Below are 14,150 nucleotides of genomic sequence, written 5' to 3' on the forward strand. Positions count from 1 at the left end.
TTATCAGTTTTACTGATCTTTTCAAAGAATAAGCTTTCGGTTTTACTGACTTCTCTATAGCTTTTGGTTGTCAATTTCATTGAATTCTGTTCTTTATCATTTCCTTCCTTTTGCTCGCTTGGGGTTTAATTTCCTCTTCTTTTTCTAGTTTGCTAAAGCAGAAGCTTAGATCATTGTTTTGAAACCTTTTTCAACATACGTATTTAATGCTATAGCTACATTCTACCAATCCAGTACTGACTTTAAATAATGGTTTTAATAAAAAATTGAAAATATTGATCAGTAAGATGGATCATCACATTCACAAAGTCAATTCATACCAACTGAGTTTTCATCATCTTCTAGGATATGACTTCGCTGTCTAGGACGACCTGAAGCCAGCATAAGGTCATCATCATCTTCCTCATCATTTATAATCCCTTTTGAAAAAGAGCGGGTTTCGACTGCATTGTCATTTAGAAAATCACCAGCACTACTTCTATCTTCTCCATCAAAAAGATCATTATAATCCTTTTCTACTCTGCTAGATACCTTGAACAAATTAATACAAATTAGAAAGTATTAGTGAACTACCTAGATAAACACAATTATTCAAAAGGCGATCTTTTAATATGCTCCTATAAACTCTACCAAGTAAGCAAGTGCCTTGGTAAAAATAATGAGCAAATATGTTTATGAAGATTGTATTTATATTTATATAAGACATAGTCCTTACTTTAAATGCCTTATAGTCTATGGATAAGGTGGAAGTATAAGACAGACATGTAAAGAAATACATGTGTATACCCAAATATAAAGCAAGATTTTATTCCTCACAATCATTCTCCAGATAAGAAGTCACCTATGAGTCCTTACAAAGTCTCTCATTATAAGATATTCTCTCATTTACTTTTATTTTGAACAAGATACTGCTTAGGTAAGATGTTTACTTTAGATGATCTCAGTTAAAGCTCGTCTTTGGGGTATTTTTTGATGCTTACAGAAGTAAACAAATAGAATCAAAAGAAAAACAAAAGTGGCAAATAAATCCAACATTAATCATTGATTCCTAGGAATATGAACATATCATTGCAAGTACTGAATGTCACTGTAAACAATTTTTGAGATCACTTTAAAAAGTGAATAGTAAGCAGATACATTGTAAGGATCACAATTATTCCTATAGAATGAATAAAAACTGTACAATGTTAAGTCAATGGAAACTTATAGTTGGGTATAAAAGTCTAATGAGAACACCACTAATGGATTCAAAAGGGACTATATCACAAATCTTTTAGATGGAAGTGCATATAACTGTGTTCTGGAAAGTTGACATTTAAAGAAATGAGAGAACAGAAAAAAATACTTCTAAATTCATATGTTTAAACAAATGATTTGAATAATTAAATTAATAACTATTGATAAATGCTATAAGAAGATATTTAACTATTTTATCCATAGTCCTAAAAGTTTATATACTCAAGTTGGTCAAAAACTTTTTTCGGGAGGGGGCTTCCCTGGGGGCACAGTGGTTGAGAGTCCGCCTGCCGATGCAGGGGACATGGGTTCGTGCCCGGGTCTGGGAAGATCCCACATGCCGCAGAGCGGCTGGGCCCGTGAGCCATGGCCGCTGAGCCTGCGCGTCCAGAGCCTGTGCTCCACAACGGAAGAGGCCGCAACAGTGAGAGGCCTGCGTACCGCAAAAAAAAAAACAAAAACTTTTTTCGGACTTTCTTATCAAAAATGAGGGTTTTAACTTACGGTGAGAGGTGTTGTAACAGAAACATGTACTATGAGGAGTAAAAGCAAAAAGGAGAGAGTGGGCAATTCTGGATAGAAGGGTTAAGGTTTTATAAGAGGTGACCTTTAAACTAAAATTTTTTTAAGTTTTAAAAATTTTATTGACATAGTTGATTTACAGTGTTGTATTAACTTCTGTTGATTCAGTTATACATATATGTATTCTTTTTCATATTCTTTCCCATTATGGTTTATCACAGGTTACTGAATATAGTTCCCTGTGCTATACAACAGGACATTGTTGTTGAACTAAAAATTATTTCTCAATTTAATTTTCTTTTTTATCAACGTTAGTCATGCATATAAATTAGTCAGTGTTATAAGATTTAATACAAAAATGAAAACAATCCTCTGCGCAGCCTCCGACTTACTTCTCTGCTCTCAATTGTTTCTTTTTATACTTCCCTCCACACTTGTAAATCATATTCCAGTGAAATCTTTTGATTTTTCAGTTTTAATTATCTATTTAATAGATGTTACTAACTTCTTTCTGTTAAGAAAGATGAGGATTTGGTGCCATTTTTCAACCACCACTACTCCCCTTGTATGCATATACACCATTCTCCTACTCCTGTCCACCCAATATAGATATATTCTCATTTTGCTTGGATCAATTTACAGTATTTAGATTTATTATGACCATGTAAATGCTATTCATAGCTGAACCCTAAAGCAAAGGAAATAAAAGCAAAAATAAATAAATGAAACCTAATTAAACCAAAAAGCTTTTGCATAGCAAAGAAAACCTTTGACAAAACAAAAGGACAACTTACTGAATAGGAGAAAATATTTGCAAATGATATGACCGATAAGGGGTTAATATCCGAAATACATAAACAGCTCATACAACTCAACATCAAAAAAACAAAAAACTCAATTAAAAAATGGGCAGAAAAACTGAATAGCCATTTTTGCAAAGAGGAAATGCAGATGGCCAACAGGCACACAAAAAGATGCTCAACATTGCTAATCATCAGGGAAATGCAAATCAAAACCACAATGAGATATCACCTCACACCTGTCAGAATGGCTATTATCAAAAGGAACACAAATAACAAATATTGGCAAGGATGTGGAGAAAAGGGAACCCTCCTACACTGTTGGTGGGAATGTAAATTGGTGTAGCCACTGTGGAAAACAGTATGGAGGGTTCTCAAAAAAACTAAAAATAGAACTACCATATGACCCAGCAATTCCAGTCCTGGGTGTACATCTGAAAAAAACCAAATACACTAGCTGGAAAAGATACATGCACCCCAATGTTCATAACAGCATTATTTACAGTTGTCAAGTTATAGAACCAACCTAAGTGTCCATCAACAGCTGAATGGATAAAGAACATGTGATATAGATAGACAGATACATAGATATTGGAATACTACTCAGCCATAAAAAAGAATGAAATTTTGCCATTTGCAACAACATGGATGAACTTGGAGCTTAAGGTATTATGCTAAGAGAAATAAGTGAAACAGAGAAAGACAAACACTATTATATGATATCACTTACATGTAGAATATAAAAAATATAACAAACTAGTGAGTATAACAAAAAGAAACAGACTCACAGATACAGAGAACAAACTAGAGGGGAGAGGGGTGGGGGGAGGGGCAATATATGGGTAGGGTTTAGATTAAAAGGCACAAACTATACTATATAAAATAAGCTACAAAGATATGTTGTACAACAGGGAATACAGCCAATATTTTATAATAACTATAAATGGAGTACATCCTTTAAAAATTATGAATCACTATACTTCAATAAAAATAAAATAAAAAGAAGAATCTCTCTGGTTTGGTTTTTTCTTACACGGATTCCCCAAAGATCTTCAATCTCCTGCCTGAAAAACATAAGACTGGCTGACAATGCTCTGGGAGCCAAGTATGAAAAGTGAGCTGGGAATTTCAACGTTCAAGTATATACATTTTCATTTAATCCTTTTCAGTACAGTATTCCTCCTTCACCCAACACCACTCAATTGTACCCAGTGTCCCTGGATCAGTGACCTCTGTTTTCCCTTATCTTAGAGAATAAATCTCCAGCTTTCTGCCAGAATGTATATAGGGGTGAGGGAGGGCAGTTACCTAGCTGTGCCCACTGTTGCTGAGACTGGAGGGATCCACTTGCTTGTTAAATCAACCCTCCCGTTTTCAGCCCCACTTTTTTTTTTAATATTTATTTATTTATTTGGCTCCACCGGGTCTTGGTTGCAGCACGCAGGATCTTCAGCTGTAGCATGCAAACTCTTAGTTGCAGCATGTGGGATCTAGGTCCCTGACCAGGGATCGAACCCGGGCCCCCTGCATTGGGGGCGTGGAGTCTTAGCCACTGGACCACCAGGGAAGTCCCTTCGGCCCCACTTTTAAGTACCTACTACTACCAAATTCTGAATCTTTGGGGACTCAGGCAAGCTAAGTGGCACCTCAGGGGAAATAATGAACAAAAACAAGGAAGTATAAAATAAGGCAGCCTGTTTAAAGCAGTTCAGTCAGGCTGTGCAGCTTAAGAAGCATATAGTTAGTTATATAAGTATATAAGAAGTATATAGTTAGCTCTAAGAGTTAAGGGAATTCATGACAGAAAAACTTAGGCTAAACTAAGTTACAGTTATTAACTAATTTTCATCTATAAAACATTTAACAAAAAACACCTAGAACACCAGGATACTAAAATATTACAGTTTTTCACAAAGGTATTCCTTGGAAAGCCATGAAATATTAATGGATATTATATGGAGAGAAAGAAGTTCCTTAGTAAAACGTATTTGGGAAACATTAGGTTAAACAAGTTTAAATGTTCTTTGTGATAGAGCATTACTGAGCATCTAATAACATAAATTATAATTTTCAAAGAAAGTAATGTAGTTTGTGGTGTTTCCCAAATTCATATGACCACAGAAAGACTTTGAAGAAACTGTTCTACCCTATTATTACCTTACTGCTTGACATCTTTCCAGTGGGGTCACAAACATTCTCCAGGACTCCCAGATTTCCTTCTGCATCAGTATAAGCTATCTGACCACAAGTAGGATGCCATGACAGGCCACAAATTGCATAACCTTTCTCATGTTTCACCCTAAAAATTAAAAAGTGAATTCTTAAAACACTGTCAAGAAAAATAAAGGCTATACATTTCTCTTTTTTTTTCTTTTTTTTTTTTTTTTTGCGGTATGCAGGCCTCTCTCTGTTGTGGCCTCTCCCGTTGCAGAGCACAGGCTCCGGACGCGCAGGCTCAGCGGCCATGGCTCACGGGCCCAGCCGCTCTGCGGCATGAGGGATCTTCCTGGACTGGGGCATGAACCTGTGTCCCTTGCATTGGCAGGCGGACTCCCAACCACTGCACCACCAGGGAAGCCCCCTAAGCTATACATTTCTTTAGGTAAATTTTAGTTAGAAAAAGTTTTGATAAACATAGCTATATGTCTGCATTTTAACAATCTAATGATTGCAGATTTGAAATGTTTAATAATAATTTTTAAAAATCTAATAGAAATAGGGCTTCCCTGGTGGCGCAGTGGTTGAGAGTCTGCCTGCTGATGCAGGGGACGCGGGTTTGTGCCCCGGTCCAGGAAGATCCCACATGCTGCGGAGCGGCTGGGCCTGTGAGCCATGGCCGCTGAGCCTGCGCATCCGGAGCCTGTGCTCCGCAACGGGAGAGGCCACAACAGTGAGAGGCCCGCGTACCGCAAAAAAAAAAAAAAAAAATCTAATAGAAATAAGCAAAAAAGAAACAAAAGATTTACTGAATCATACCTTTCCATGCAATCTTTGGTTTCCACATTCCAAACTATAATTAAACCATTAATACTCCCTGCAGCTAAATATTGTCCACAAGGAGACCAGGTTACTATATTTAGGGTCTAGTAAAGAAAAACAATAAATTAATAATTTCATATAATTTAAAACTAAAAACTCATTTTATTACCAAATTCAAATTTTTATAACCCTTATTGTATGCAATTTCTAATTAAATCTGATACATAAACAGCAAGACAAAGTCTGCTTACTTTTTAACTTTTTCAATAATATTCAACAATCAAAGTAATAGCAGCTTTTACTTTATCACAAGAAAATTACACTAGCACAATTTTAAAAACAAAAGCTAAAAAATGTTTTTATCCTAGAAAGAAAGACAACACAAGTTATCGTCTTAGCAGTCACCATCAAGATGAAGAGAACTAGGAAGTGAAGTGAATCGTACTAAGCCATTGCTGACCTACTGGGCCTCTGTTTCCTAACTGCAAAATGGGTATACATGAGAGAAGGGGGCGGGGGGAGGGAGAGAGAGAGAGAAAGAAACACAGACTAACAACCTTTCCTGCTCTAAAACTCCAGTGTCCATAGTCACAAGTCTCAATAAAACTCACTTAACAATAAATTATTACTAATAATGTGAGAATTACCTATTCTAATACTATGTTAGGGTTAAATTTGACTTCTTATAAATTAGAAGATTTTTCTTACCAAATTTCACAAAGGAGAAAGGTCAGATAGGACCTAGCAAAGACTTATCTACTAGTCATTCACTAAGTGAAGAAAGGCTGAGGGGTAGAAGGTGGACACATGCACAGCAGTCCGGAGTTGTTCTCCATTTCCAACAATATTTAGCTGTAATTGTATTAAAGCAAAGTATGCATTAAGTATTCCCATTAGCCTACTGAAAGTATCACTTACAAAACCTACCTGAGAGATGAAATTATCTGAAAGATCAAATGGATTACTCCAAGTTTCTCTTCTATATAGCTTAACAGATTTTTCCACAGGAACTGCTAGTAACTATTAGGAAAGATAAATGATTTAAACAAAAGTTTACACTAAATTAAGTTTAAAGAGAAAAAAGAGCAGAAAATTCATCTAAATAAGACTACAAAACATAAAAGCAAATTTGTATTTTAATTGGCAACTAACAAAACTCAGAAAGCTACTTAAAATTTTGATAAAGAATGGGTGATGGTCACTGTATTGCTTGCACTGAAAGACAGAGAACTTATAGTCACTAATATTTTTAATACTATTGCTTAAGGAATATAAGCCCTTTGGATCTAAAAATTCATCTTATTTGCTGGCAGGAGAGAAACAGAGCCAGAATACTTCGAATATCTTTGGAAAAGGAAACTTATCTTCTTAAATACACTTCCAAAAAACAGATTAGTAGAAAAAATAAAACTGACATATTCTTTCCATGCTTATCAAGAAAAGAAGAAAAATGTATTATTTATGAATAGTAAAACTATGTTTAAAATATTTTTAATTAATTAGATTAATTAATGTTTCATAAGCAAAGAAGAAATACACTGGATTTCCCAACTATCACTTTAGTGCAGAATGTACCCTTAAATGTTTACATGACACAAAAGGTCGTACATTAAAAAGAAAGTCTCCCTCCAATCCCTAAATCCTATTCCTACTTCCCAAAGGCAAAAAACATAAGCATAGACCATATAAGAATGCATACGTACTTATATACAAGTAGACACACAATTAAACAGTAGCATTCTATCTACTATCTATACCTACTGCTCTACAGCTTGATGTTTTTAATATATCTAAAGACTGATTATTCCATGTGAAGACACACAGATATACCTCATTCTAACAGTTGCAGAGTATTCCATTTTCAGGAATAAATTCCACAGTTTATTTAACCAGTTCTCTATTAATGAACATTCAGGATGTTTACAGTCTTTTGCTACTATAAACAATGATACAACATTTTCATTATACATACTCTGTAGTGCATATGTATAAATATGCTTATAAAATATATGCCTAGAACTAGTACTACTGGTCATTCATTCTAATAAAAACTGCCACATCCTCTTCCACACAGTATGTACCAAACTTTTGATCTTTGACCATCTGACAAATGAAAACTAGACAATCATATTTCAACTTGTATTTCTTTTAGTATGAAAGGTTGCATGTATTTTCATGTTAAAAGCCATCTGTGTATCTTTTTCTGTACACTGTCTGCTCATGTCCTTGTTCATCTTTTTACTGGGATCTTATTGATTTATAAGAACTCTTTGAATATTAAGGCAATTAGCTCTGTCATATCGTTTCAAACTTTTTCTCAGTTTATCATTTGTTCTTTGACACTGAAATATTTATTTTTTTTATTTTTCATATTGTCGAGTTTATAAATTTTTTCTGGAAATTCTCACATATACAGAGAAGTTAAAAAGATGATACAGCAAATACCTATACAATGAGATTCACCATGTGATAGGAAGTCTCCAAGATGGTTCTTGGTAATTCTCACGCCCTGGTATTCATGCCCTTTGCCAGTACATTTATTAAATCTCCTTTTCTCCACCTTTATAATACACTAAATTCCCATATATACTGGATCTATCTCTCTGTTTAATAGATATCTGTCTATTCATGAATTAGTATCACACTTTTAATTCCCATAGCATTATAATGTTATATCTGATTGAATTAGACTTTACCACTTTTCTTTTTCAAGACTTTTGCTTTTCCATATGGCTTTAGAATCAGTTCTATTTGGTCCCCCCAAACATCTTACTGATATTTTATATTGAATGCTTCAAAACTATAGATAATTCAGGGAAGAACTGACATCTTTATAACAAAAATTCATTTCTAAGAATAGGATATATTTTTCTATGTGTTTTTCTAAATGTTGCCATTTGCAACAACTTGAATGAACCTAGAGGGTATTATGGTTAGTGAAATAAGTCAGAGAAAGACAAATACTGTATGTTATCACTTACATGCGGAATCTAAAAAATAAAATAAAAATAAGTAAATAAAATGAATAAATATAACAAAACAGAAACAGACTCAGAAATATAAAGAATAAACTAGTGGTTACCAGTGGGAAGAAGGGAGGGGGTAGGGCAAAACAGGGGTGGGGGATTAAGAGGCACAAACTATTATGTATAAAATAAATAAGCTTTTTAGCTTATCCTTTTGGATATATTATATAGCACAGGGAATATAGCCAATATTTTATAATAACTTTAAATGGAATATAATCTATAAAAATTTTGAATCACTATACTGTACACCTGAAACTAATATAACATTGTAAATCAACTATACCTCAATAAATAAATAAATAAATAACAAAAAAGAATGGGATACATTTTTTCTATTTAAGTCTTCTTTTACTCTTCTTTGTAGCATGTTTAAATTTTCTTTACATAGCTCTTTCACATTTTTTGGTAAGTTTATTCCTAGTTATCTTATCTTTTCTTAAAAGTTTAAATCTTTTTTGATTTCATAGTTAGTGCATTATTTTCTCTCACCATGTTTTCTAAATGGCTATTGTTTATATATAGGACTATAGGTTTCACCTATTAATTTTGCTTCCAACTACCTTACTGAATTTTCTTATTAGTAATATTTTCCCCCAGTTGATTTTCTTGGGATTTCCTCGTATTACAAGCATTGCATTTGCAAATAATGAGCATTCTCCTTCCCTTCTTTCAAACCTCTCATATCTTTCTATTGTCTAACTGTATCAGCTAGTACCTCCAAAATGTTAAACACTAGTAGTAAGAGTTGATATAACAAGACTGTTTCCAAAGTTGTCCCATTAAACATGAATGTAAAGAAAAAGGTAAAATCAATTCATTCCTGCCAAATGTACTCTTCAAAAAAGAACCTTTAAAAAATTGAAGTGTTTCTTCCAGCATTTCAATAATTAATTTGCTTGGAGCTCTAAAATTTATAATCTAAATGAAATAGTTACAATTAAAAAATCTATTCTTACAAAGATAACAAGGACTGGAATATATAATTAAAACAAAATAAGGGACTTCCCGGTGGTTCAGTGGTTAAGCCTCTGTGCTCCCAATGCAGGGGGCCCAGGTTCCAACCATGGTCAGGGAACTAGATCCCACATGCATGCCACAACTGAAGAGTTCGCATGCCACAACTAAGGAGTCCATGTGCCGCAACTAAGACCCAGCACAACCAAAGAAGTAAATAAATAAATATTTAAAAAACAAAACAAAATAAAAGTCACTCACCTTCCCACTTTTTGGCTGCCAAGCAAGTCTGCAGATTGATTTTGCATTTATCACATCATTGCATTTTTGCAGCAGTGGCCAACTAATAGCACATGTCTGATTTAAAAAAAAAAAAAAAAGAAAATGTAAGTCTTGTGACTGAAAAATAATCTTTTTAAATAAATAAAAATGAAAAATAAAATGCCAAATGAAAAAAAAGAAAATTTATTTCCCCTTATGAAAATTCTCCCAAAAAAAGATATGCAGCACTGAGTACATTTAATAAGTGGTTTCTTCAAACTGATAGTTAGCTTGGAAAAAAGCAACTTAATTCACTTTAACCTAATTATAATATTTGATTTACCTAAGTTACTTTAAGTTTTTCACAGTTATAAAGAGCACAAGTCTTAAATAATTAACTCAAATAGGAGTATTTCCTATGTAGAATAAGCAAACAGTATACTCACTGAATAAACGTACACAAACAAAAAAAAAACCCCAATACATTAAAATCTTAAAGTAACTATGAAAATAAACTTGAGATCTACTACAAAATGTTAAGGTGTCAAAGTCAATCCTTTTAAATAGTTCAAAAGTGAGGGAAGAAACTGTGGCTATAAGCTGAAGCATATCTGTGAGGGATGTTTTTCTCATCAGCCACATCATTCCTAGAAATGCCAAGCCTTCTTTGATTGCCTCAGGAAGAATTCCTTGTTCCCTCTGCCAATCCAGAAAGCATTTTCTTCATACCTCCTTTAAAGCTATTACCAGGCTGAGTCAGAATAAGTTATGTGACTCTCCAAATCAAGTGTGGCCCATGCCTTACTTTCTTATCCCCAACATCTGGAGACCAACATATGGTAGTTAGCTTATAAATATATAATGATTGAATTTCCCTTTGTGATTAGATACAGAATCAATTAGTCTTCAACATATTTACTTTTGCTTAGATTGTTGGGGAATTTGATCACAAAACCAGTATTTAATGCTACTCAAAAGAAACAAACTATGAAGAAGAATTATTAATTTGGTCCAATAATACATTATGTAAAGCCCAATATATGATGGAAATAGGCAAAAAGTTTTAAATTCAAATTGATGAGCTTACCTGATCTGAAATTTGCCACACCTTGACAGATCCATCACAACTAGCTGATGCCTGCAGAAGAAAACAATAGATTTCTCTATAGTTACAGCCATAATACTATATGGAGACTGGTTCAACTGATAAATTAAAGAGGCTTTTAACAATTGTGTGAAACTTTCTGCTAATTCTCTCACAGTTTTAAACATATTCGCAAAAAATGCAAAAAGAGAGGGGAAAAAAATGATTACCAGAAAGATGTCCTTAGGGTCAAAGGAAAGACTTAAAACAGGGGCATCGTGTCCTCGAAATGTTTTCTGTTGGCTGCAATCCACCACATCCACAACTTTGACTAGAAAATCACTAAGAACAAGAGTAACGTACATCAATAAATGTCAATACAAAAGGCTCTCAAAAGCTATGACCCAAATATTTCAAAGTAATAAGAGTAAATGCCATAATTTCTTTATAGCAACATGTGAAATTTGGCACCCATATTACCTTTTAGTTTTGGTCTATAAAGTTGCTAAAAACATAACTCAAGATTTCCCATATGTTAAAATATAAATACTTTTAGAAAGTGGTTTCCTTAGTTAGATCTTAAGCTTCTATTATTTGCTAATCTAATTACAGCCACAACCATTTTTAAAAGCATTATGCCTTTTACTCCAACTCAGCAATTCACCAATTACATTTTTTTCCTATGACAAATAAGCAACAAGAAAAACAACAAAAATCCTGATTGTACAGTCTAGGTTGTACCAAAAATAATTTTAAAAATTTTGTATCCAACTATCATCTTTCCCCAATCTTTTCCAGCATTTACTGAGCAGGCTGTCAGCAAAGCAATATACCTCAATTCACAAAGAAGCACAAGTTTGTCATCAAAAACCTTTACCAGAAAGAAGACTTGAATATAATAATTAAATAACAACAACAGAGAAGGTACAGAATCCTGAAAATGTTACCCTGAATCCAATGAATGAGGCCATTTTGTTCTAATATTATTTCATTTTCTGATATCAAAGAGCCTTACCCAGATCCAGCAGCAATTTTTGCACCATCCCCATTAAAGACCACATGGTTTGCATTTGTGGTGAAGCGAGTCAATATACCATCTGGAACTCCTTCAGGAAACGTGTGCACTTGAACAGTATTGTTAGATACTGCAGTGACCAATTTCCCATTCTAAAAGAAAAATGAAAGAAACATTGGCAAAAATTAATTAATTAATTGGGAGTCTCTCCATAGTTAAAAATCCGGTAAAAAACAAAAAAAAACTTATAAATGTAGTTCAAGTCAAGAGAAAAATAATCAATATATAATTTTTCTGAAATGGCTATTAGCAAGAAAAATTTACTTGCTGCCTTTAGAACATTTAATTCCCTCTTCATCAGCCAAACTTTTAGCCTCTGATTTCTCTTGTACTTCTGGCAAGAAAAATAGTTAAACAGTGTTTTTGTGGATTCCCAAATGTCATAAGAAGGAGACTCAGAACAAGAAAACATAGCTAATCTCAATGAGGGAAGAGCACAATGGACACTATTAGTATTGCCCTGTGTTTCCAGAAAACAATCATTGGATGTCTTTTCAGAGTAGGGTAAAGTCTAAATGCGAATCCACGAATCCATGGCTCCTGTTTTTTTTTTTTTTTTTTGGCTGCACTGCAGGGCATGCGGAATCTTAGTTCCCCAACCAGGGATCGAACCTGTGCCCCCTGCAGTGGAAGCACAGTGCTTATTTAGTGTTTTAAAAACACTAAATAGAAAGTTTTAGGATCCGAAAATGATCTCCAAACACCGTTGTTTTGCACAGCTTTTAGCTAAGAATCATAAAAGGTCAGGGATCTGCCCTACCACCTTAATTTTATTACTTACCCAGGAGGAATTAAGTCCTGATGGACTAAATCATAGTCTACCAACCTCATACACAATTCGATATATCATATGGTCAACTTATTAATTTATATTAAATGATAACTACCAAAAGAAACAAACTACTCAAGTTTGTTAATGAACATACTTTACCCTATAGCAATAGGTCTCAGCCGTATTTGTGCACTTAGGACCCTTAGCTTATCTACAGCATCTTCTCCCATTCTAATGGGAAAAGAACCTGGTAATACAACGACATGTTACCATATAGCAATATTTGGGGAAATGTATACATCTGTTGAAATAACAGTATAGATGATTCAAATTTGAACTGTGATAAACACCTTCAAGTTCAATTACTGGAAAACTGGTGAAAAATACTGTTTATGCCTACATTGCAACTACTGTATATAATTAAATCCATAATAAACTAAATTCATAATGTTGAAGTTAAGCTAACAATAACTTAAATGTAAAAACCAGAAGAGAATCAACAAAATGCTATAACCAACTCAATACAACACTGATGCTGCTAAGTGTTCTTTGGCAAAACTGCAGAAACACCAACTATTTATTTGTGTGCATGTACAGAAATTTTGCAACCTTGGCTGTGCTTTACTTCGCAGACAGATTTCTTAGTAGAATACTAAGCACCCTCAGTTAGCTCTAGTAAAGAATCTTGGTAATTCTTTAACAAAACTTTAACTAGCCCTCTATTCATGTGAAAATGTTAAAGTATATAACAGCACTAACTCACCTGGGAGACCTGAATAAAGGCCTTGCTTTGAAGTCATTTTCAAACAAATCTACAGGGAAATCAAATCACTACCAGTATACAGTGTCAACTACTAAAAATTTAAAAAAAAAGAAACCATGCAAAGGATCAGAGCTGTGGTCTGGATCTGGTTAGACTATCCTTCTCCCTGGTGGATAGGGAGGAATGGAACCCAGCACAGGATGACTTGGGCCCACTGTGTTCCTTACTATGTCATTTGACTTTCCTCTGAGCTCTGATTTTCCCAAGAATAAAATGGAGATAATTCCACGTACCTCTCCTTACCTTTGTTAAAGACAACGTAAAATACTATGCAAGCGTTAACTATTACTACCTACAAATATGTTGATATATCCCAGTTTCACTATTTTGGAGGGTGATTTTTTTTCTGCTTTGTTCTCAAATAAAGCACCTAATTGTACTTCCCTATAGCACTGAATCCATAAAGTACATATTTACATATTTATAAGCAATTATGCTTTAAATGAAATTGTCAACTTTGCATGGCTATTTGGTAACATCATTTCATTGAAGAATTATAAACTCCATTCCTAAAGCCAAACATTTTAGCACTGAATATGAGCCTTGTAGTCAGTTGAATAGTGGCCCCTAAAAGACATGTCTAAATCCTAAGCCCAGGTACCTGTTACCGTAGCC

At 34.0% G+C, this 14,150-nt stretch overlaps 1 protein-coding gene across 1 annotated transcript in view; it reads right to left on the minus strand.

Moving 5' to 3' along the window:
• WDHD1 (WD repeat and HMG-box DNA binding protein 1) overlaps nucleotides 1-14,150 on the minus strand; it is a 62,718-nt gene that overhangs the window by 37,037 nt on the left and 11,531 nt on the right. The window contains exons 4-11 of the mRNA XM_081228842.1: nucleotides 11,881-12,032; nucleotides 11,096-11,207; nucleotides 10,869-10,919; nucleotides 9,782-9,877; nucleotides 6,465-6,557; nucleotides 5,535-5,641; nucleotides 4,716-4,857; nucleotides 321-531 (exon numbers count right to left, since the gene is read on the minus strand). Coding sequence (XP_081084968.1) covers nucleotides 321-531; nucleotides 4,716-4,857; nucleotides 5,535-5,641; nucleotides 6,465-6,557; nucleotides 9,782-9,877; nucleotides 10,869-10,919; nucleotides 11,096-11,207; nucleotides 11,881-12,032 — 964 coding nt within the window. The remainder of the gene's footprint in view (nucleotides 1-320; nucleotides 532-4,715; nucleotides 4,858-5,534; nucleotides 5,642-6,464; nucleotides 6,558-9,781; nucleotides 9,878-10,868; nucleotides 10,920-11,095; nucleotides 11,208-11,880; nucleotides 12,033-14,150) is intronic.

Source organism: Mesoplodon bidens, assembly GCF_964165515.1.
Source record: "Mesoplodon bidens genome assembly, chromosome: 3".
Lineage (NCBI taxonomy): Eukaryota > Metazoa > Chordata > Mammalia > Artiodactyla > Ziphiidae > Mesoplodon > Mesoplodon bidens.